Source organism: Sprattus sprattus, assembly GCF_963457725.1.
Source record: "Sprattus sprattus genome assembly, chromosome: 2".
Taxonomy (NCBI): domain Eukaryota; kingdom Metazoa; phylum Chordata; class Actinopteri; order Clupeiformes; family Clupeidae; genus Sprattus; species Sprattus sprattus.
The window spans coordinates 8810788-8834588 of record NC_137921.1 but is presented as its reverse complement, the minus strand read 5'-3'; the positions used below and the strand labels follow the sequence as shown (position 1 = coordinate 8834588).

The 23801-nt window shown below is 42.8% G+C and overlaps 1 protein-coding gene across 3 annotated transcripts; it reads right to left on the bottom strand.

The window, feature by feature from the left end:
- Positions 1–2944: 2944 nt before the first annotated feature.
- Positions 2945–23287, bottom strand: plod1a (procollagen-lysine, 2-oxoglutarate 5-dioxygenase 1a). Of its 3 annotated transcripts, none has more exons than XM_080832017.1 (19): positions 23081–23287; positions 21983–22074; positions 20507–20640; positions 19609–19772; positions 18529–18641; positions 18160–18223; positions 16354–16451; positions 15940–16041; positions 14844–14975; positions 14009–14130; positions 13344–13448; positions 12375–12500; positions 11455–11596; positions 10342–10455; positions 9437–9502; positions 8975–9079; positions 8464–8610; positions 6214–6339; positions 2945–3838 (listed from the first exon to the last, which is right to left on the bottom strand). In XM_080832017.1, the coding sequence occupies exons 1-19, from the start codon at positions 23172–23174 to the stop codon at positions 3683–3685; spliced, it is 2202 nt and encodes a 733-aa protein (XP_080688143.1). In that variant the 5' UTR covers positions 23175–23287; the 3' UTR covers positions 2945–3682. The 3 variants fall into 3 exon arrangements, with proteins under 3 accessions (XP_080688143.1, XP_080688142.1, XP_080688144.1); XM_080832016.1 differs by lacking the exon at positions 6214–6339 and adding an exon at positions 5773–5898; XM_080832018.1 differs by lacking the exon at positions 6214–6339.
- Between the last annotated feature and the right edge of the window lie 514 nt (positions 23288–23801).

The following is a 23801-nucleotide window of genomic DNA, read 5'->3' as shown; positions in this document are numbered from 1 at the left end:
TCTTTCTCCTGATCCTCCTCCTTCTTCACCTTGTCCTCATTCTGTTCCTCCTCCTTGTCCTCCTCTTCCTTCTCTCTGTCCTCCTACTCTTCAACCTCCTACTCCTCCTCCTTCTTGTCCTCCTCTTCTTCCTCCTCTCAATCTTACCCCTCTCCTTCTCTGGTTGTGGATCTTTTCAAAGTTTTCAATAGTTTATCCAACAAAACAGAGGCTCAAGACACTTTAATGGTGCAGTCCTCACTGCAAATTGGTCAAAAGACCTGAAAGTTTAGAGATTTGACTATTTGTGGTTTGCAGGTTGATGCTTTGAGATTTTACTTGAAAATTGTGTGCAACAACAGAACTTTGTGTACACTGTTTTGACAACAACGTGATGTGTAATTGACATCAGTGTGTTCACAAGGAAAATCGGACTCTAATGTAGATAAGGGAATCTTAAGTATTTCCCACTTGGGGCGAGCGATTGATACATGACGTGAAGGTTGTGCAGATTGTGCCGAATTTTCGCTTTATACTTTTTAACAATAGTGAAAAACTGTAAAAAAATATTGAAAGTGTGTTTTCTTCCTCCACAGTGTGATTTTCTTTCAGTCCTGCAAAATACAAATACTGTGAGCTCACTATATTCTATTGATATGCAGTATTACAGTACACAAGGCAAACAGATTTCGTACTTGTTCTCCATCCTGAAGGTTCTAATGATAAACCATGAAAACATGGTCTAACACAGCGGCCCAAATCTCATTAGAGATGACCATTCTCCTTCTTCTTTCTCCTCCTCCTCCTCCTTCTTCACCTTGTCCTCATTCTCTTCCTCCCCTTGTCCTCCTCTTCCTTGTCTCTGTCCTCCTACTCCTCAACCTCCACCTTCTTGTCCTCCTCTTCCTCCTCCTCTCTCTCTTACCCCTCTCCTTCTCTGGTTGTCGATTTGTTTTCAAAGTTTTCAATAGTTTACCAAACAAAACAGAGGCCCAAGACACTTTTATGGTGCAGTCCTCACTGCAAATTGGTCAAAAGACCTGAAAGTTTAGAGATTTGACTATTTTTGTCTTGCAGGTAGATGCTTTGAGATTTTACTTGAGAAGTGTGTGCAACATCAGAACTTTGTGTACAGTGTTTTGACAACAATGTGATGTGTAATTGACATTAGAGTGTTCACAAGGAAAATCAGAGTCTAATGCAGATAAGGGAGTCTTGAATATTGCCCACTTGGGCCGAGCGATTGATACATGACGCAAAGGTTGTGCAGATTGTGCCAAATTTTCGCTTTTTAGGTCTTAACAAGTGAAAAACTGTAATGCTGCAGGTTTCATTATCAATTTAAACTTGTTTAATTGTAGCCTTTATGGTTGATGGCTAGCTTCTTTATATCATGTCAGAGATTGTTTAAAAGTTTTCTTTTATAAAATGAAAGGGGCCTTAGTCAGAAAATCAGATCCACTACATCCTTAAAATGGCATAATCAGCTTACTTGATCAGGACAGGTCCAATGATAAGAAACGGATAATATGCTTTTCCAGGACTGTACTGCTACTATGTAGGAGTTTACTCTGTGCAGCCAGATTACAGCAAAAAGACAAGAGAGTTCCTTGGTTGCGCTCAGGTGTAGGGATTTGTGTATCAGAATAAGCTGACATCCAGGTTAGCATTTTAACTGATGAATGGGTAATGAAGTTATGGAAAGCGTCAAGCCACACGTCACATGAAGAGATCAGATTGTGAAGAATGAGAGCATTCAGTTCATTGATAAAAAAACACCAAAGTATGAACTTAAAAGGCAAATAAAATGGGGTGTGTCATTTATGGGCACTATCTGATACATATCAACCCAAGTATTCAGTATAAGGTACAATAATACAGTAAGATATTTTTTTGCAAAAACTGCTGATTTTGTATTTTTTTTGTACTTATTATTGATAAAAAAAATGGTACTTCTTATGGTTGATCAACATTTTTCGATTTAACTCCTTTGGTACTTCATATTATTGATTAACAAAATGTTTTTGATGTAACTTCAATGGTACTTCTTATTATTGATTAACAAAATGTTTTTGATGTAACTTCTTTGGTACTTCTTAATATTGATTAACAAAATGTTTTTCGATGTAACTTTTCTGATACTTCTTATTATTGATCAACAATATGTTTTTGATTTAACTCCTATAATACTTCGAATTATTGATCAATACAATGTTTTTGATTGAATGACCTGGATGACTAAAGCCTAGCAAGTGTGTTTGTTAATGTTTGCCATCACAGCTCATGTAGACGTGATGTAAAAATGGTCTGTTCTAACATCTTTATTTCTAATATTTCCGATTCCAATATTTCCAATGCCAGGGGTATAAAACTCAGATTCTCATTGGCATTGATATTGGAGCATGAACTAATTTAAATAACAGGACTGTGTGATGATTGACTCTAGATTAAGTGCATTGGGGCTTTAATACGTGATGTAAGGGAGGCGCACTCCCATTATACACATTTGCACGATGGATGGTACGATGCAGTTGTGCAAGGTCATAAAAGTCCTGTAGGGGGCAGCATTTCACAACGCCAGACGGATATGAACATTTCCTCTATGTGCTGCCAAAGTCACGTCTGCCTCTATGACATTACCTCAAACACTCAGTGAAGCACATACGAACAGCTATACAAAGTGGGATCTTTTAACTAATTGGCAGCCATTTAAACATACACAATTACACAAAAATACCCAATAAGCAGCCGGCATGAAGCTATAATTGTGCCCTTTGTTAGTGATATTCAACAAAGATAATAACAGCATTAAGGGGGTTGTGTAATGTTACTAGTGTTACCATGGTAAACCTCTCCATGTCTATATGAGAAGAGCAAGATGCAAACAGTCCCATAATATTCATTAAGCACACAAGCATACTCGTAATAGGCGTTTAGGATAAAAGTGTAAGCTGAGAGAATAGGTTTAAATGTAAAGTCACACACGTACAAAAGGGCGTTGTTAAGTTATTTATTGACTCAAGGCTGTGCCAGTGTGTTGTTGCCTTCAACAAATAACAAAACATTTGTCCTAAAATCACAGAAATAGGAAGAATATTTTCTAGACATTGCAGTTTACAAATAATGGCTCTGATTTTTTGTTGTTTTTTTATCTATCACATTTTCTTATAAATGAAAACAAAGTGGTGATGCAACTGGCTTGGATGGTCAGCGCACATGTGTGAAACCAATTCAAGATGTGCATAAAATCCCGTTCTTCAAATATTGCACATTTCAAATATCCCAGTCATGTCTTTGGAATAATTTCCCTAAATGGAGTCAAATACACATGGCAATAAATAGGCCTGGTGTCACAAAGGTTTACTAAGATACACCACTTTGCATATTGCTTCAATTCAACTGTAATCAGTGTCCAATATGCCTGAGTTCACAGATGCAGTTGCAAAAGGGATTAGATCAATCCTCAGTATAAAACTTTGTTCACTGTATACAAATTTACAAAAAAACATGTATGCTTTCAAACGTAAGGCACCACCTCTAAGGTAAAACACTCTCAGCTTTTCAAAATGATCTGACCACTCGTTCCGGATTCACGTCTCCCCTGAAACTTTGACAAACAAACCAAACTTTGCCCTTCTGCCGGTGGAGTGTCAGGCAAAGGGCACCAGATGAGCAGAAGGCGCCAGCGCAGCGGGGTCAGGGGTCAAGGGTCGATGAAGGACACTGCGATGTAGCGGACGCCGCCCGTGGTGGGCAGGCCCTCGTGGTAGTGGGTGAGGCGGCCCGGGTGCATGAGGGTCCAGCCTTTACGCGGAGCCGCGATGGAGCAGTTATACCGCAGGAACCGGCAACCTCCACCCTGAGATGGGTCAGGAGGAGGGGAGAGGAGAGGAGAGGAGGGAAGAGGAGAGGAGAGGAGAAGAGGGGAGAGGAGATGAGAGTAGAGGAGGGGAGAGGAGAGGAGAAGAGAGGAGAGGAGAGGAGAAGAGAGGAGTACGGGAGGGGAGAGGAGGGGAGGGGAGAGGAGAGGAGAAGAGAGGAGAGGAGTAGAGGAGGGGACAGGAGAGGAAATGAGAGTAGAGGAGGGGAGGGGAGAGGAGTACGGGAGAGGAGAGGAGAAGAGAGGAGAGGAGAAGAGAGGAGAGGAGAGGAGAGGAGTACGGGAGGGGAGGGGAGAGGAGTACGGGAGGGGAGAGGAGTGGAGAGGAGAGGAGAGGAGAAGAGAGGAGAGGAGTAGAGGAGGGGACAGGAGAGGAGATGAGAGTAGAGGAGGGGAGGGGAGAGGAGAGGAGTACGGGAGGGGAGGGGAGAGGAGTACGGGAGGGGAGAGGAGAGGAGGGGAGGGGAGGAGTACAGGAGGGGAGAGGAGTGGAGAGGAGAGGAGGGGAAGGGAGGAGTACGGGAGGGGAGAGGAGTGGAGAGGAGAGGAGAAGAGAGGAGAGGAGTAGAGGAGGGGACAGGAGAGGAGATGAGAGTAGAGGAGGGGAGGGGAGAGGAGACAAGTAGAGGAGGGGAGAGGAGAGGAGTACGGGAGGGGAGAGGAGAGGAGTATAGGAGGGGAGAGGGGAATCAAGAAGAAGGGAGAAACGGACAGGAGAGGGAGGACAGGAGGAGAAGAAGGCAGACATGGATAGGAGAGGAGAGGGGGAGATTGGGAAAGAAGAGGAGACGAAAGAAGGGGAAAAGAGTGTAGCAGCGGGAGTTACGTACATGCGTAAGGATCATTACTAACGTACTAACTACGGAGAGGAGCATGGGAGTCTCAAACCATGCCATGCCATCCTCAGCAAGACTGCACACATCCATGGGTTACTGCAGTGTTGAAAGGAAAGAACTAGAACACACAGTTCTACCTCTGGCTGAGACACACTGACAGGGAGGGCCCCTGACAAACGGACCAAATGTTCTCTCCTGTTGAGAAGGATGTAACTTGTCTATTGTGTGCCGTGACAGACCTGTAGGGCCGACTGTCACTCACTGCTCCGGTTCGGACGATGGCATCTGGAGTATGCGGGAGAAGTGAGGGGATCTCTCTCTGCCTGTCCTGACACCTCTGCCCCCCAACCCACCCCCCCATCCCCATCCAGGGTTCTATTGCCCTGCTTTAAGAGCTGGGGCAACAAGTCCCAACAGGCTGCAGTTCCCTGCTCTGAGCACCCTGAGTTTCTAAAGAATCCCGCCGCCGTCACTCCGGGTGATTTAGTGATCAATCTGGGTGATTTAGTGAGCCTGATCATGATCAATCTGGGTGATTTAGTGAGCCTGAACGCACGGCACCAACATCCACTACACCTCCTAGTCTCTCCTACAAATTCCAATCAAATAAAAAAAGATACTGATCGTTATCATCTGTATGATCTCAACAGTATACGTGTATCTTTGTTCTAACTCACCAGACTTCGGGTACTCTTTGGGGAAGGCTCAGCATGTGTTATTACCCATAGATCACATTAAACATACTGTATGTATCTGATAGGGAAATATGAAACTCTGACTTTAATCGAGTATGAATGTATTCATCGAGTGTCTTGTATTAATTATTGCCTTGTATGAATCATGTGCTTATGTAAGCAGGAACCTGGCTTTTCTGTGTTTCTGTGTGTGTGTGTGTGTGTGTGTAACTGACGCCATTTAGTCTGCATGTGTAAGAGCATGTCTGGACCAGAGACGATAAAAAAAGAGTCGAACTGTGCTTAACCTAACCGTATCTTCTTAAAGACCATATTCCATCCGGTGACCCATGACACAGTATGGTATCAGTGGAGGAGGCCGGTCTGTGCCGTCGTCACTCACCTGGTAGTCAATGCCCGCGTGGTTGAGCGCAACGTTTATAGTGAAAGTGGAGGCGTCGTGGTGCGGCCTGAGAAAGGGCTGCTCGTCGGGCTTATATCTAACTATAAACGCCAGATCAAAGTGAGCCTGCAAAAAGACACACAACCACAGAAGACAAGAGAGAGGCCCACGGGTCATGCAACGCACTGGAGAGAGACAAACAAACAAACAAACAAACAAACAAACAAGCCACCATCCCCGGGCCCGCTCCCTGATCTTTCCTTGGGAGAAAAGAGAGGGAGCAGCAAAGAATGGAAAAGAGAGAAAAAGAGCGAGGGATGGAGTCGGGATTAGGATACCACCTGCAGCCTCAAGTGCCCTAGGCAGAGGAGTTATGGGAGACCTCTGGGGGCGGCCCTGCTATGGTGGCTGAACCTGTGTGGCCTCAGTGAGGTCGTTTACCTGATAGTCAATTTCTTTGCTGTTGAGAGCTACGTTAATAGTAAAAGTAGAGGCATCGTGATGGGGTGCCAGCAGAGGCTGCTCGTCTGGCTTGTATCGCACTACAAAGTTGAGGTATGACGTGCACTGACGGGAAAAGAGATTCAGATCAGTGCATTAATAATGATAATATATACCTCAAGATGGGATCTAGCCTATAACTTATTGATCAAGTATACAATAATAATAATGATATATTAAATTAAATATATATAATAACAACACATTGGCTATTCATATTAATAGTAGTGTTGTAACATGATAGACATGTACAGACTGGGCTATTTTAAATATGGCATATAAAATGGATTGCTATAAATAACTTTAAAATAGCTGCAAAAATGATATATATTAAAGTGTGTGGCAATACTTTTCAAGAGAGTGTTGGTTTGACAATTTAAAGCTCTCTGCATCAAGTTTGTGCTACATTAGGATGCAAGTTATTCCATACATACAAAACTGCTCCACAAACCTAACAAACATATCATATTTTACAAAGAGATTAAATCCTGTCCAATATGCATCTTAAACATTATTACATTATTACATATACCATCTCAGAACACTCATAACACAGCATACTTAACTACATCCTGCTGACTACTTGTTTATAGATCTGGGGCCGTATTCACAAAGAATCTTAGGGCTAAAAGTAGCTCATAAGGGGCGAATTTAGGAGAAACTCCTAAAAATAATGGGCGTTTCAGTCTTAAATGTAGGACTCCTATTTTTTTTTACTAAGAGCAATTCACAAAGTATTTTATCCCTAAAAGTAGCACCTAAGTCTAAGACAGCTTAAAACTCCTCATGAGGACTCCTAAGTCACTAAGACTTATTCCCAAAAAATCGTAAGATGGCTGCAGCCGACTTGGAATTGATAAAAGACATTGCTTAAACCGTGAAGGTATTAATATTGTCGTAGAATTAGCGCGGGATGCAATGACGCCTTTAAACAACGGTGTCCCGAAGTGAAATGTTTGGAAACATAAAGATAGCCTATTTGGCTTCGCGGAAAACGCAAATGACGACACTGGGAATCATCAGTCGGCCGTTTAATTCATCAAACTATCAACGCAATGTAGACCCCACATCATCCAACAGTTTGTCCAGTTGCCTTTGGACAATTGCCTATTACACAAGATCAAAGTAAATTCCATGGCGATCGCAGGAATGTCTGATGACGGGACACACATTACAATAATTGCCCCATCAAAAGATGAGGACGTTTTCATCCACCGTGGCCTGGATGTACCGATGACTCGTGCATTTCAACGGAGAGCAGTCTGCAACAGGTTTTTGTGAACTTACCAGCTGGATGCTGCTGGGGTGACAGTGGCTATTGGTCCTGGGACCAGTAGGCTTTCGCTTAGGCTACGTTTCACGTTCGTTTCGCTTTGATCAATTAAGATTGGAGGGCTTGAAGGGCCGTATGTGCTGATATTTGAAGTGGTCAAGGGCTGGAAATATAATAGCCTAACAGTTTGCTGGGTGCTTTAATTATTACTGCCTTGATTACATGCAATTGCCATATTTTATATTGATCGCTTTCTATTTCTCTTAACGTGCAAAGTGTCATTCCCGTTGGATGCACAAACTTGTCATCATGCGTGTGCATTCTGCTAACTGCACTGTCCATAACTATTTAATATGACTTAATTTGAAGCCTAGGTTATTCTCTTATTTTCAGTTGATATAGTGGGATTGTTAGAGGGACGTCACAAATGAGTTTTTAATGAGAGAGCCTGTCAACAACCAATCACCGTCCTCACCCCTTCTAAACTCGTGCATGAGAATCAACGTCATCCATAGCAACGGTGCTTTTATCTTAAGCTTAGGAGTTTGTATTATCCTTAGTATGAGTAGGTCTCAGAGGCGTTGTGAATCACTTTTAAGAAATTACTCCTACGTAAAATGTTTTAGCGCGAGTTAGGAGCACTCTTAGTGGTAAGATAAAAAGCTTTGTGAATACGGCCCCAGTAGAATATGTGTTTCACCACAAACTCACACACTTTTCAAAAGAAGTAACTAACCTTCAGGATAATAGCGACAAATTTGTATTTGTTCTACTCTGTTCGGTACATCTATAAGTTTAATCAAACCGTTCAAAACCGTCTCCTCCTGCTCATTGGATAGAGCAGATGAGAGAGCAATGAGACAGTGCGGAGACGGTCAGGAGACACTGATGAGACGTGTTTGTAAAGGAGGGCTTACCTTTGTGTAGTAGCCCGGGTACATCTTCTCTGTGATGGGCGCGATGTAGTCCACAAGGAACTTGTGCCACTCCTTCTCATAGTTGATCTGGTTCATGTGGATGTCTATGGTGGGCACGTTCTCATAGCCCCCTTGGATACGCTGGTCCTGTTGGGTCAAAACACACAGACTGTCACTAGAAATATCTGGGGATTATTCCGGTTTCTTCTCAACTAGTTCCCAAGAGGCAATGTTATCCTAACGAAACCTGGCTCATTCTACTGGGTCCTTCACCTTACTAGCAGCTTGATGTTTTTTCACAGTAGTAATGAAAATATAGAGACTGCAGTTGGTCATTTTATCTTGTAACAAAACATTGCTTTTAAACGTATACAAATGCTGTAATTCCAAAGGAACAGTAAATAGTTAACATTTAACCAGAATTCCTGTGAATTCCGAACAATACCTTTTGTTTTGGGCGTCTTAAACAGAGACAGAAAAAACTAGACGGATCAAATGCGGCGGTACATACCTTGTTGCCTCCTCCGGACCACTGCCCAAAGTTCTCCATTTCCTCCACGATGTGATCACACGCCACCTCTGAGAAGATGGGGAACCAGTACACATCGGGGCAGGGCTGAAAAAAAAAAAAAAACCTTCATCTACAGCTTGATGAACATCTTTTAGGCCTGAACGCAACTTATTTGACCTTTTACAACATTAAAAGCTTTACCACTTATGAATCCATATTGTTTTTCTATCTCTGTACATTGTTTCCATTGGTAACATACAGTATATGTAAAATTAAAAATTAAAAACAAGCCAAGTAGCAACCATGTCATTACTCATAACAGCGAACAGCTTGGTTGTCTTGAGTGACCTCTTTTCCTGATGTTAACCATGTTCCATGAATGTCCCCTGCACACACTCTGTGAGTGAAATGGATGAGACAGTCAACAGTAGTATGAGTGGGAAAACAAACTCCAATACTCACCGTTTCTAATAACTTGTCCTTCATTATGCGGGTGTAGTTCTCATGGATGTATCGCTCCTCCCAGTCCTGTGGGGGTGGGGGGGGGTTAGGGTTTTTACTATTTAAGGCAAGCAAGCATTAAGTCATACTTGGGTACGATTCCCATCAGCTGTAAACCACTTTAAAACCTTAGACAGAGAGACTACAGTCTCTCTTCATAACCATGATCAAATTACTGTTAAATATTTCCTGTAAACACTACGGTAAGTGACTGGCAGCTATTGGCCAGTATCATAGTGTAGTTCTTTTCTAGTATTTTATTTTATTATATTTCATTTAACACAAGAAGTGAAAGTTTTACATCATCCAGTATCATAGTGTAGTTCTTTTCTAGTATTTTATCGGTATAGTATTCACAGTAACACAAGAAGCCTGCTGTAAATAAAAGTTTTACATTATCTCCACTAAACCATCAGAAAAAAGTCAACAGTATATTCTTGTGTTCTTATCATTAACTTTTGTGAATGTCTTCAGGGTGAAGGCTTTTGTTTTTGCATTTCAAATTCATGAGAAGATATTTGAATATCAATCACCAAATCATTCTGTAACTCAACCGGAAGGGAAGTTGATAAAGCAGCGCCAAGATTATGGATTTGATTCCTGAGAGACGTGTACTGATAAACTCTCTATGCTACTGAAAATATTTTTTTCTGTTCTGTTTCAGTTTTTCTGTCATCAAAACTAGTTATGAGGTGTTTTGTAGAGGCAGAAGTAAAAGTGACAGAATGACAGATCTTTCACGGTGTGAGGGGAATTTAGCTGACGCTATCTGCCAAAGTGACAATTAAGTTGTCACGTTTTTTTCTCATTTTTTCCTGCCCAGACTGAGGCATGTCTGTGAGATCACCCAGCAGCTGCGTCCTCACCACAGTGTTCTCGAAGATCTGCCAGAGGTCGTTGTGCAAGTGATTCATCTGGTAGTTTTCCGTCGACAGAACTCGTCCGAAGGAGTGCAGGTTTGTAACATGCATGAAAACTCCCTGCGGGCGAGACAGGGGAAATGGATCATGAATGGATGTATTGAAAAAATACACACCCTCCTTTCATCTGTAATCATATCTATCAGCCTATGAAAAAAAAGCCTTAGTATCTTCATCAGAAAGGCTGATGTCTGTTATGTAAGAAATGTGTATACATCCATGTAAGTCGCTTTGGATAAAAGCGTCTGCTAAATGACTTAATGTAAATGTAAATGTTAAACACCAGCTGTGAGGACGCACAGACACAACTAATCTGCACAAAGAGTAAACACTACATTACATCTACCAATCAAACATCTCTGTTATTTGCTCATTGTGTTTACTTGACAAGGGCAGTGAGTGCACATTCATAAACAGCTGACAAGCCACAGTTAGCCTGAGGCTACGCTACGTGTTTGTCCAAAAGTCTGAGCAAAAACAAAATGCTTTTGGATTGATATGCCTGAGGCCGGTTTGGTTCCAAACACATCCGCAGTTTGTCAGACCCGTAAGAGGGAGTAAACAAATTAAACTAAACTTTGCCATACGTGTGGTATGCCTCTAGGGTATGTCTGTGAAGGAGGTCTATTTATTTTTGGCAAAGGGCAGGAAATTAGATGGCATAATAGCATAGACAGAACCAAAGGATAATGGTGATACAACGTATTTAACATTTACTTCTTTCGACATGAAATAAGGTCAGACAAATACAGGGCAATGATGTGGTAAAAAAAGAGGATGAGGAAGAGGAGGCGTAAACAGAGGATGAGGAAGCGGAGGCGTAAACAGAGGATGAGGAAGAGGAGGCGTAAACAGAGGATGAGGAAGAGGAGGCGTAAACAGAGGTTGGAAAGGAGACGGAGGAGGTGAGCAGATGAAGAAGAGACAGAAGAAGAAGGGAAAGAGGAGGGGAAGGGGGGAGGAAAATGGATGAGAAGAGGAGAAGATTGATGAAGTAAACAGGACGCAGAGGAGAAAACAAAGAAGGAGATGGTGGACGAGGAGAGGGATGCGTCTCACCTGGTCTCGTGCGTGGCGACAGAAGGCCATGTCGGCGTCCAGGGTGTCGGACCGGAAGAGGTCCGCTGCGCTCAGCTGGTGCCTCAGAACACTGGCCTTCACCAAGAACACGTGGGACAGGTACGGAACGTTCCAGATCCCACTGGGGAGAGATGAGGCCGTCTTAAAGTGGCATTATGCAGCAATTGTACTTCAGGGTTAGGGTTAGGATAAGCAGTTTTACCTTAAAACAACAGCTTTAAAAAAATTGGGGCGCTATAATGACTTTTAATATGGAGAATCGCCTCCGTGCCATTGGCATACCAGGGTCTGTAGGCAAATGACTGTGTTATGTAGGTTTGCCTGAAGCCGCCCGGTTTTTACTGTCTGCCGAACCAGTAAGTAGCTTATTTGCCATTTTGCTTTGTCTTGTGTTGCACTTGCTTGATGTTTGACTTCATCAAATCATAGTGTAAAAGTGTCTAACTCAGCACATTTGAAGAGATTTAGCTAGTTTTAGCCGCTAGCATCTCGTTATGCTGCTTTAAACAACGACATGCAGATGTGCAGTATGTGATGTGCTAGTGTGTCTGCTCTTACTTGACCATTCTGATGGGGAAGCACTCATAAGAATACCATAATACAGGACAACAATGGACATTGACAAATTAATAATGAATAGAGACTTTCAACGTTGAAATTGATTATACTTCTACATGATTTTTTTCCTGTTTTTGAGGTCTCGAAAAACCTTTGATAATGTACAGCAACAATCCTTAACAAAACCCCCAAAAACGTCCTAAATGTCTTCCAGCTGAGAACAAGCTAAGAATATCAGGTCTCCAGCAACAGGTGCTATTATGACACGTCCTTTGCTAAGACCACTGGGTGTCAGCGCTTAAAAACGGTCAGGAGACGAGCAGTAAACCACCCAAACTCACACTCTGCGTCCCTGCACGATGTCCACGTAGTCCTCGGACCGGGCGTAGTATCCGTCCGCACTGAGGGCTCCCCAGAAGTTGGTCCAGAGTTTCCCAGGCTTGATCATCATGGGGGCGATCAGAGGCCTGCAGGAAGAACAAGAGCAGGGTCTCACTAGATACCAGTCCAATACGGCACCTACCATGTCACTACCGGACTTCAGGGTCTCACTGGATACCAGTCCAATACGGCACCTACCATGTCACTACCGGACTTCAGGGTCTCACTGGATACCAGTCCAATACGGCACCTACCATGTCACTACGGGACTTCAGGGTCTCACTGGATACCAGTCCAATACGGCACCTACCATGTCACTACGGGACTTCAGGGTCTAACTTGACATCAGTCCAATACGGCACCTACCATGTCACTACCGGACTTCAGGGTCTAACTTGACACCAGTCCAATATGGCACCTACCATGTCACTACCGGACTTCAGGGTCTAACTTGACACCAGTCCAATATGGCACCTACCATGTCACTACGGGACTTAAGGGTCTAACTTTACACCTATCCAATATTGCACATACCATTTCACTACGGGACTTCAGGGTCTAACTGGGCACCTACCCATAATGGACCTACCATGTCACTACGGGACTTAAGGGTCTAACTTGACACCATTCCAATAGGGCACCGACCATGACACTTAGGGACTTTAAAACAAGGTCAGATGGTGGTCAACTGGTCAGTGCATATAGTGATAATGCCCATGCACTATTTACAAATAAACAAACGAAGAATCATGTAATCGGAAATCCATTCTATTTTTAATCTATGGTCAATGGTTCGGTCAAACAACTGTTATGTCTTTCTCTCTCACACAAATGTGCACACACCCATACAAACGCACACACAAAGTCACACACCAGAAATATTTTGGATGGGCAGTAGTGATGTGGATGCATGATGTGATCAAACTTACTTGTTGAGCTCAACAAGGATCTTCAAAGTGTCCTCGTTCTTCAGGACCACATCTATGTCCACACTGAAGAAATACTCACAGTCACTGTCCTCTCTGCACTCCGCACTGAAAGACAGGAAGAAAACACAAACATGAGACATCACAATATGGAATGAATCAGTTCAGTTCAGTTCAGTTCAGTTCAGTTCAGGTCAGGTCAGTTCAGTTCAGTTCAGTTTCAGTTCAATTTTATTTTATTTAATTCAATTAGGTCTCCATGTATGCCAGTGGTTTAACACAAACATGAGACATTATACTATCAAATTAGTAATTAATCAGTTCAGTTCAGTTCAGTTTAGTTAATTTAGTTTAGTTTAATTCAGTTCAGTTCAGTTCAGTTCAGTTCAGTTCAGTTCAGTTCAGTTCAGTTCAATTTAATTCAATTCAATGACACTTAGGTCTCCCATGTATGCCAGTGGTTTAAAGTGAAGCAATTGCCTACCTATAACCCAACACCCAACAAGAGAAAGGTCAAGCTCGTAATAAGTTAAAACACTCTTGTCGAGGGCTTGCTAATGTTGTCCAAACAGGTCCAAACACAAATGTCTATTATTGTAAACTGTTTTAACGGAGCTTTAACTTCCACTTAGTACCAGGAGTAAGATGAGAAAGCACTGTGGACTTACAAGCCCAGGTTACGAGACTCGATGGCATTCACGCCCTCCTCGGGACCAATCATCTTCACCGCCTGGTATTCCATCCCATGATCCTTCACAAAGCTGACCACCTGGTTCTCGTGATGAGGCTCCTGTCATCGTTAACATTGAACACAACAGTCAGTGCGGTTACATGATGGCATAAACCCGATTTCGGCCAAAGCCCGACTTCTCTATCCATGGGGGGTTAACTGCGTTATCTCACGGTACATGGCAGTGACAAATCCAGATCTTGTCCGAAAGCATGTCATATCCCACTACAATAGGTGGCGCTGTTTTCATTACAGCTAGTGGCGATACGATACAGTGTGATTGCACACTGCTAAATCCAGTGCCCACTTTCTCTTAGCTGTCTTCTAGAGTAAACTACTTTCATCAGATGTATCGGAATATAACAAACCAATTAACCAATTAACCTATCAGTGTGTGTGAAAACAGTGACATTCCCTAGTCATTCATATTTTCTAACGTCCCTACTTCATCCACAAGATTTGTTTTACTTCCTTTCAATCCTGTAATTAGCATGATGTATGGGGTTCTGTTTCCAACCCTATTCACCAATTGATGAATCATTAACTGATTGCTGATATAGATTATTTGATCTGAGAGGAGCTGTGAGCTTGTGTGGTCCCCGTGTGGTCACTCTTTGGTTCCCTTGTGGTCACTCTTCTGTCCCTTGTGGTCATTCTGAGGAGACTCTGTGGTTGCTCACATAAAGAGCCACTAAACTGAACCTGACTTGACTCTACTGCTGGCTGTGGATGTGAGGTGAGGAGGAGGATTAGATGAGAGAGGTGAGGCACACCTGGTTGAAGATGAAGAGCTTGAGTCTGTTTTTAGGGTACTTGAGCTTCAGCAGACGCTCGAAGAAGACGGAGACAAAGGGGGTGGGCTGCTGGATGAAGATGCCGATGACCATCAGCGGGTATTCTGTCTCCTGAGGCAAGGGGAGGCAAGGTAAGTTGTCATACACGGACACAATTCAATGTGCTTTACATAAATACGAACTAAAGGAACAAATAAAGAACAAGAATAAAAGAAGAGAAGAGAACATGGAATAAAATTGCATTATAACAGTTACAAGAGCATTGAAAAATAAAAGCTAATTAACATAGTGAATAAATAAAGGTTAATGTCCATAAAATAGAATAAAAACATAATTAAAAGACTGTACAAAAGACATAAAATAGAAGAAAAAAACGAGTATCCATAACAGAATTCTGTAATGGTATCAATAATGGAATCCGTTATAGTATCCATAATAGAATCCTTAATAGTATCCATAATAGAATCTGGAATAGTATCCATAATAGAATCCGGAATAGTATCCATAATAGAATCCGTAATAGTATCCATAATAGAATCTGGAATAGTATCCATAATAGAATCCGGAATAGTATCCCTAATAGAATCTGGAATAGTATCCATAATAGAATCTGGAATAGTATCCATAATAGAATCTGGAATAGAGCCACATAGCCCGAAACAGAGCCTAGCCCTAGACAAGAGCCTTAAAACAGGCCCGCCAATCTTTTTCGGAACACAATAGCATCCCTTAATGGAATCCTTAATGGAATCTGAGGAATCTAGCCCTTTGTTCTTTGAGGCAATGCAAAATCCTCACAACCACGCACAGTGGAAGTTTTCCCTGCCTGCTACATCTAAACTCTCTGTGAATCTTCATTTTGTTTATCCTGACTACTAAATCTAAACCGCCCATTAAGCTTATTTTAGTTTATCCTGCCTAGTACTATATCTAAACTCCCTGTGAAGCTTCTTTTAGTTTACCCTGATTATTTCATCTAAACTGTCCGTAAAGCTTCTTTTAGTTTACCCTTCTACACCTAAACTGTCTGTGAAGCTTCTTCTATTCGTTCTGGCTGTGGGCTGGAGCGTCTTACCTTCAGGCCAGAGAGAGGTCGCAGGTCCTCACTGCACACGGTGCAGCCAGTCTCAAACGTCCACAGTTTAGGGATGTAGTTGCCCAGATAGTTAATCTGGAGCTGGACAGAACAGACACAAAGCAGTGTGAGTGGACATACATTAGAGCAACCATCTGTGCATCAGGTGCTATATATAAAAAAAGTATGATTATTATGAATTATTATTATTGTTTTTATTATTATTGCTGTTGTTTTTCATAATGATCATCAAGTTCCAGGCATACGTAATAATTCAATGTTAGCAAACTGACTTCACTTAAAACATGGATAAAATCTGGAAAGTGTAATAGCCAATCAGCTGTCAGAGGCATTCAGAGCATTCAGTTGTTCCTCTTAAGGTCATAGGTTATGGGTCAGAGGTCATCCATGTACCTTGGTGGGTCCGTTGCCGTGGATAACGACGGGCAAGGTGTCATATAGCACATTTCTGGCCCTGACTTGCCCATCCTCGAACTTAAGCACGACTTCATCTACACACACACACACACACACACACACACACACACACACACACACACACACACACACAGGGGGACACATACAGGTATGAGCAGGAGGGAGAAAGGGGCTTTTGTGTTATACTGGCAGGCTCCTGTTAGTACATGTCCTCACAGCTTAGAAATCTACTAAAACCTACACACTGAATACAGAAAACCCCACTTTAATGAACATTAGATCCTCAAATTCACTCTTTACTGTCGGACCCCAGTTAAATACAATTCAGCAATTCAGCCCTACACACAGAACAAACCAAATTCACCCAGTCCACTAGAATAAATCCTGCCCAGATGTCCCTCCAGAACAACATTAGCTCAAAGCATTTCTCTCACAGCTGAGAATAATATTTCTGAGAATGCCCTCTCTCAGAGCAGTACAATGCAGCCCAGTGTTCCTTCAGCTCCTGAGTGTCCTGTGTCTGAGGGGAGAGGAGAGGAGGGGAGGGGGGAGGGGAGGAGAAGTGGGGAGGATAGGGGAAAGGAAAGGAGAGGAGCATGGAGAAGAGAGGAGAAGTGAGGAGAACAGAACAGAGGAGAATAGAGAGGGGAGAAGAGGGGAGGGGAGGGGAAGAGAGGAGAGGTGGGGGGAGAGGTGGGGAGAAGACGGGAAAAGAAAAGAGAGGAGCATAGAGGAGAGGGGGGTTGAGGAGAACAGAGCAGAGGAGAGGAGAGGGGAGGAAGAGCACGCAGGGGTTTCCTCTGGGCTTTGAGGGCTACGTGTGCTCAGGCACATCTCACAGCACACACTCACATTCCTGACACAGGCGCCACCAGATGGCAACTAGGAGTTTGTGCAACTGTGTGTGTGTGTGTGTGTGTGTGTGTGTGTGTGTGTGTGTGTGTGTGTGTGTGTGTGTTTGTGTGTTTGTGTGTACACTGTTAGCAGGCCTTCCCCTCCACTATTCCCGTGCCAGTTACATACACACACTCACACACATAGATGAACACACAGAAACACACACAAATCCACCCACAAACACTTAAATACACACCACACCTCCTGAACCCTGTATGGAAACTCTGACACCCCCAGGCCTCTTCTAACCCTCAAAACTCTCTCTCTCACACATACACACACACACACACAGACACACACACACACACACACACACACACACACGTACACACACACGTACACACACACACAGGCACAGTGAGGAGAAAGTGACTGCTGTGACTAAATGTAAATATAAATGTAAAAGTTGTACCAGCTTCTTTAAGTGCCCTAGTGCAAAGGCACTAAAATCCAGGTGAGGGTGATCGTTTCCATGACTACCACATCAAAGACATCTGAACACCCCATTATGCTCCATTTAACGAGAAGTGTACACAAAAGAGGCACAGAGGCACCCCCACAACCCCGTCTGCATAAAAGCACAGACTGGCTCCAGGGCATGCCTCTCTCTGAGCTGATCTGGCAGGAGGAAGTCTTAACAGATCTGGCGGCTTTCTACAGAGACGTCTCGGAAAGCCTCCAGTAGCTTTACGACAGATAAAAACACTGGTGTCAGCAAGTTCAGCTGCCTTTCAGATTTCATGAGCAAAATGGTTTTATGCTTCTTCAACGTCTCTCTGTTGGCAGTGCTGTTCCTTTCTTTGAGGACAGTCTGTTTCTTGCGTCATCTTAAAAAGTATTCCAGATACATTTTCAAAGATGGCGTAAATCACATGTGAAACTTACCCAGAGCTCCGTTGAGATTTTGAAACAGTCTGCATTTGGTGTCCAGAGTTATATTTATGGCTTTCTGTAAAAAACGAAAAACGGTCGGCTAATTACAAACAACACCATATCTCCATAAGACCTTGTTATACCAACGAGGGTGGAAAAAAAACTCTTTAATTATAAACACCATCTGATGATGCAGCGTGAGCCAACTAGTGTAAGAATAAAGTTAAGGGTACAGTTCGATGCAATTCTAATCCAGTGCATATTTTCTCAAAATCAGCGAATTTCCCCTCACAGTCCCGTAACAGTCAACAGATTTAGTTACCTACACTGTGGACGGTAGCTTTAAAGCGGAGAGATGTATGTAAAAGTGAAGCATCATACCCTTTGCTCTGGGTCAATATAAACCCTGGTATAAAAGAGCTGGTCGCTCTCATTGTCCGTCCCTGTCCAGCTGGCCACCAGTTCTTTGAGGTTTGAAGCATAGCCCATGAAACCTGCACATCAGAAGAGAACAACTGTAACTATTGTTTATAACACACGAGACAAACAGGAGGGGAAGGTATTAAAAGGTAACACATGAGACAAACAGGAAGGGATGGTATTAAAGGTAACACACGAGACAAACAGGAAGGGATGGTATTAAAGGTAACACATGAGACAAACAGGAAGGGATGGTATTAAAAGGTAACACATGAGACAAACAGGAAAGGACGGTATTAAAGGTAACAAGTGAGACAAACAGGAAGGGAAGGTATTAAAAGGTAACACACAAGACAAAAAGGAAGGGATGGTATTAAAGGTAACACATGAGACAAACAGGAAGGGATGGTATTAAAGGTAACACTCTGTGCTCCTTCCTTCTTGTCTTTATCAGACTTATCTGCCCACTGGAGCTTTCTCTGTTGTCCAAACACACGGCCAAATGATTCCATGCCAGAATCCTCCCGCAGTGGTTCTATTTTTATACCAAGTCTTTAAGCACAAGGTAGCACTTAGCACCCTCCTTTAAGGAGGAGACCACGCACCGAGCTTGTGAGATACATGTTCACGCAAAGCCACTCCAAGGGATTCACACTCTTTTCACACAAGGTTATAAGAATCTTTGAAAAATCTATTTGCACCAAAACACAGACTTATTTCATTGCTGTTAAACCATGTGTTAATGAGTTCCACTCCCACTGATGTCTACACCCTGCATCCGGTGTGAAGTTAATGCAGCTTTAAGGAAATACTAAAGCTTAATGAACTACTTTTCTCTTGCTGGGCTTACAGAAATTCCCTTCTGTTATTTGTTATTAGTCATTGTTGGCTTCATTAGAAGTATGCTAGTCCAAACTGGTGCTGTTAAGAATGAGCTAAACTATTATGGCAGACTGGTGATATTAGCAGAGTTTTAGGATCCATAATGGTGATTTTAGGATGCATAATGGTGATTTTAGGGGATGTAAGTTGGTGACATGCCTCCTGAGCCCAGGAACCTGTTGCCCTCTCTGGGGTAGGGGTGCTTGTCCTCCAGGTGTCGGTCGGGCCAGATCAGGGTCTCTGAGGAGAAGACCACCTTGTGTCTGGCCTGCTGGAACTTCTTCAACAGCTCCCTCGGCCCAGAGGCAAACACCACGTCGTAGCTGTACAGGAAGACAAGCACCGGAAGGAATGAGTTGGACATTACAGTCTTGGGAAGTCTACTAGTTGACAGGAGGAAGTACACTTTAAAAGAGATTTTTATTCCCTGGACGGTCATCTCCTGGTTGAGAGTTTCTCTAGAAGCTCCCAGACAGAACGTACTACATGAAAGAATGAAAATCTTCCAAGCAGACACTGGACACTGGAACAGTATCATCTGGTTTTAAATTCACAAACTATTAAAATCGTCAACAGAGACTTTACAAGTTCTACCTGCCATGTCCAAGTTTTTTGCACCAAATGTTATATTACTGCCTCTCCATGCTCTGGAGTTATTTATCAGACTCCAAACACAACAGAAGCAACTCACCCTGGAGTATGAGTGAATGTTTATCTGTGTGTGTGTTTGTTTGTGTGTGTGTGCATGAGTAAATGTTTATGTGTGTGTGTGTGTGTGTGTGTGTGTGTGTGTGCATGTGTGCATGAGTAAATGTTTATGTGTGTGTGTGTGTGTGTGTGTGTGTGTGTGTGTGTGTATGTGTGTGTGTGTGTGTGTGTGTGTGTGTGTGTGTGTTTGTGTGTGTGTGTGTGTGTGTGTGTGTATGTGTGTGTGTGTGTGTGTTTTTGTGTCCATGAGCGTAAAAAAACTATACAGGGCCTTCCAGACCACACTCTCACTACATGACAAAACACGACCAGAGCATCAATCATCGTGTGTGTCAAACCAGCCATTTACCTGTCAGTAAACAGGATGACCTTGTCCTTCTCCGTCACCTCCTCCAGGGCATCTTTGAGGAGACGCACCTTCTGACCTCCTCCTGGGGGGCTCATATAGCCCCCACCATTCCATTTCTCCCCTTTGCCCAGCACCTGCAGAGACAAAAAGTCAAAACTGTGTTGTAATATCTGCTGTGTCTCTTTGTCACACGGTGCATACCATAGTCCAAGACGTACATTCAGGAATTTGTTTTGATTTGATTTGTTTATTTGATGAAGAGGGACAGTGTGCATTAATAAACATTAACATGTAAATGCACCCAATTGTAGCCAAAAGGCTAGTTTTCATTGGCAGTCCCCCTGCCAGAGTGAAACTGGCTAAAGATGGGGAAGAATTACAGCAAAACATTAGGGAGGGGAGGAGAGGAAACACTACACCCAGACTATGCTCCTAGAGGAGTACAGTGTGGGAACAGTTAAAAAAAACACACACCTCAGCACATAAGCACATCACAACTCACAAACAATACATGAATACAAAACACCAGAGCTACATTAAAATGACGTAATGACGTGAGTTGTTCAGACTCGGGTGAATAAACCAGCACGGAATGAAGTCAGTCACCAGCCTGAGTCTATACTGAAGTGTATATAAGATAAGTTTATGTGTGCCAGTCCAGAGGGCAAAACATTACAAGTGTTTCAAACAGTGTTGGAGGGTGTCTCCTCACAAGTCAGGGCTTGGTATGTGATTTGTCACAGATTTTGTGTGTGCGTACATTTTAAGTGACTTGTAGGCTACTGTTAATATTCTATTCTATTATATTGCTATTACAATGTTTTAGGACAATTCATTGTGGTTATATTAGTAGTAGTAGTAGTTGTTGTTGTCAACAACAATATTTCCTGGCTCTTTGTGAGAGGCTGTAGTGGCCACCTATATTTCAAAGTGTCTTGACACATGATGAAGAGTGTGTGACAGGTATCAGAATTAAACTCTGAACTGCTGTAAGAAAAATTAGGACCATTAAGTGTGGAGAACATGCTGGGACTGATCCATTCACCAATTACAAAACCTGTCAGTCAAACAGCATCTACGTTTCAGCACATGGAGATCTCAATGCAGCCAAATGCATCTGGTAACAGGGTATGGGGAGGCCGGGAAGTTCCCTATTCCCATGAGCACGTCGCTGCCCCTATCTACAGACAGCGCTCCATGCCAATCTCCTGATAGCATCAGACCCTGGCTCTGTGCCATGTTTGCCCGGGCCAGATCTGAGTCAGATGTGTGCTAGTTGTGTCTAATGTAAATGATAGTGTGAGCTGAGGGTTGACGAATTAGCTGCACTCACTTCCTCCCTCCACTATTATTTATCAAGGAGAGGGTTGCTGTATAGTGCAGATTTTTACGCTGAGCCCTCCTGCTATGCCCATAGCTTACTGCAGGTCACAACAGACACTGTTGTCAACGTGGAGATGAAGGAGATGTCCGTACCTTAACCGTGTAGTTGAAATGTTGAGCCGATCTCATGAAACGCCGAAAGCCATCTGTTTCTTCGGTAGCAACTGTCAAAACTATTAGATTGCCTAAAGGGTAAAATGACAAATGAGCATTTTAATTATAAGGACAAGATCCAGTAACATGACACTTCCATATCTGTATTGTCACTAACATTAACAATACATATTTCATACATTTTCAAACTAGTTCAAACAATTACGCATGTACATGGTACAATTGAGCTGTAGCCTACAGATAGACCTTATATTGAACATATTTCTACACGAAAACATATTCAACATTTTTTTTCAAGAATAATCCAGGATACATTTTAAATAGGAAGTGCACAAACGTTTTGGTTTTGATACGTTTTACGATATGATATCGTGAAATCGATAATGTTCATCCTGGAGCAAACGTGCATCTTGTCTTTAATGAAGACAAGCATGCGCTTTCTACAGACCGTAGCCTACCTATGGAACGTTCGACTGGCTATAAACTACATCGAGGCATGGACTATGGCTGTTCACTGACGACAAATGAAATATCAGGATCACATTTGAATATATATAATTAAGTGTAATGAACTAGTCTAGAACAGAGGATCGTTTTCTGAAAACTATAATTGCTCGAGCGGTAGCTCGTAAAGGACGCACTAGACTAGACATCAAGAACAATTCTTTAACACCTCGCAGAATCGCTTCACACATTCCTCGAAAAGCAAAACTTTACAGTGTGGGCCTAAATGTGCAAACATATTTCTTCAAGAAATATGGTTCTCGGTTTAATGCATTTTATTGCCAAGCAAACTCTCGGACTGCTTCTCACTTTAAACGCTACTTGAATCGCATCAAGCCGAATCCAGTCCACGTCAGCGGCCCGGAAAGCTCCAGAAAAGCCCGGTCAAGTTTTTCAATGCTCGTCGTAACCATGCTGAAACAACGCCTGTGTATTGCAGCATATCAATACTACTTGCTCGTGCAGCAACTGGTGATAACCAATCTGCACGCCAATGCGTTTTCACAGTCTGCACAAATCCATGCACATTCTTTGATCAACAATAAGCCTACAGCGTGAAATTTGTAGACTTACCTTCGGGAATTGAATCCTTTTTCTCACAACGTACTGACACGAACAGTACTAACAATGCGATCGTATATAAAACAATGTTTACAACGGATTTCATCTTATTGCCTACTACACCAGTTGTCACAATCTACAACGGTATTTTGAGTGCCTGAGAAATGGCTCTTGCAAAGCAGAAGTTAGCGGAGTTGCTTTGAAATAGGCTGCTTACAGCACAGGATACAAACCCTTTCCCTATCCCCACCCCCGAATACTCATGTGAGGTTTCTGGAAAGTGCAAACAGCTTTGGCTCATCAGACCATGCCCCGCTGTTATGTCGTGGATGAGAAATGTCACATCTGCAAAGCACCTTGTAATTATTTATTTTAACTTAATTGCGAAGTTGTCCTCGTTCTTGGACGACGGACACACCCTGTGGGGGACTTCTGAAGATAGTAGGGTAATGTCTCTGGCCGTGTTTAGTATCGTGTATTGTGTGTGTGTGTGTGTGTGTGTGTGTGAAACTTAAGCAATGCAACTTTCAACTGTTCAGAGTGAAACAATAACACGAGTTTAGTTTAATAGCAACACATCCTGATAGCTTGTAGGATCACACAAACATCTGTTTCTCCCATTAAACACATGTGAGCAGCTGTATTCATGACGTAGTTGCGCCTACGTGACTGAAATCACACTCCAGAAATACTGAATGCAGTCTGTTTGAGAATTAGGGGTAACATCACATTT

Excerpts from the sequence above, each read along its gene's own strand:
- plod1a (XM_080832017.1), bottom strand. The coding sequence starts at position 23,174 with ATGAAATCCGTTGTAAACATTGTTTTATATACGATCGCATTGTTAGTA. Across the intron at positions 18,642-19,608 it reads CAGGTTCCTGGGCTCAGGAG|GTTTCATGGGCTATGCTTCA; the intron begins GCATGTCACCAA and ends TCTGATGTGCAG. Across the intron at positions 12,501-13,343 it reads ATCCTTGTTGAGCTCAACAA|GCCTCTGATCGCCCCCATGA; the intron begins GTAAGTTTGATC and ends TTCTTCCTGCAG.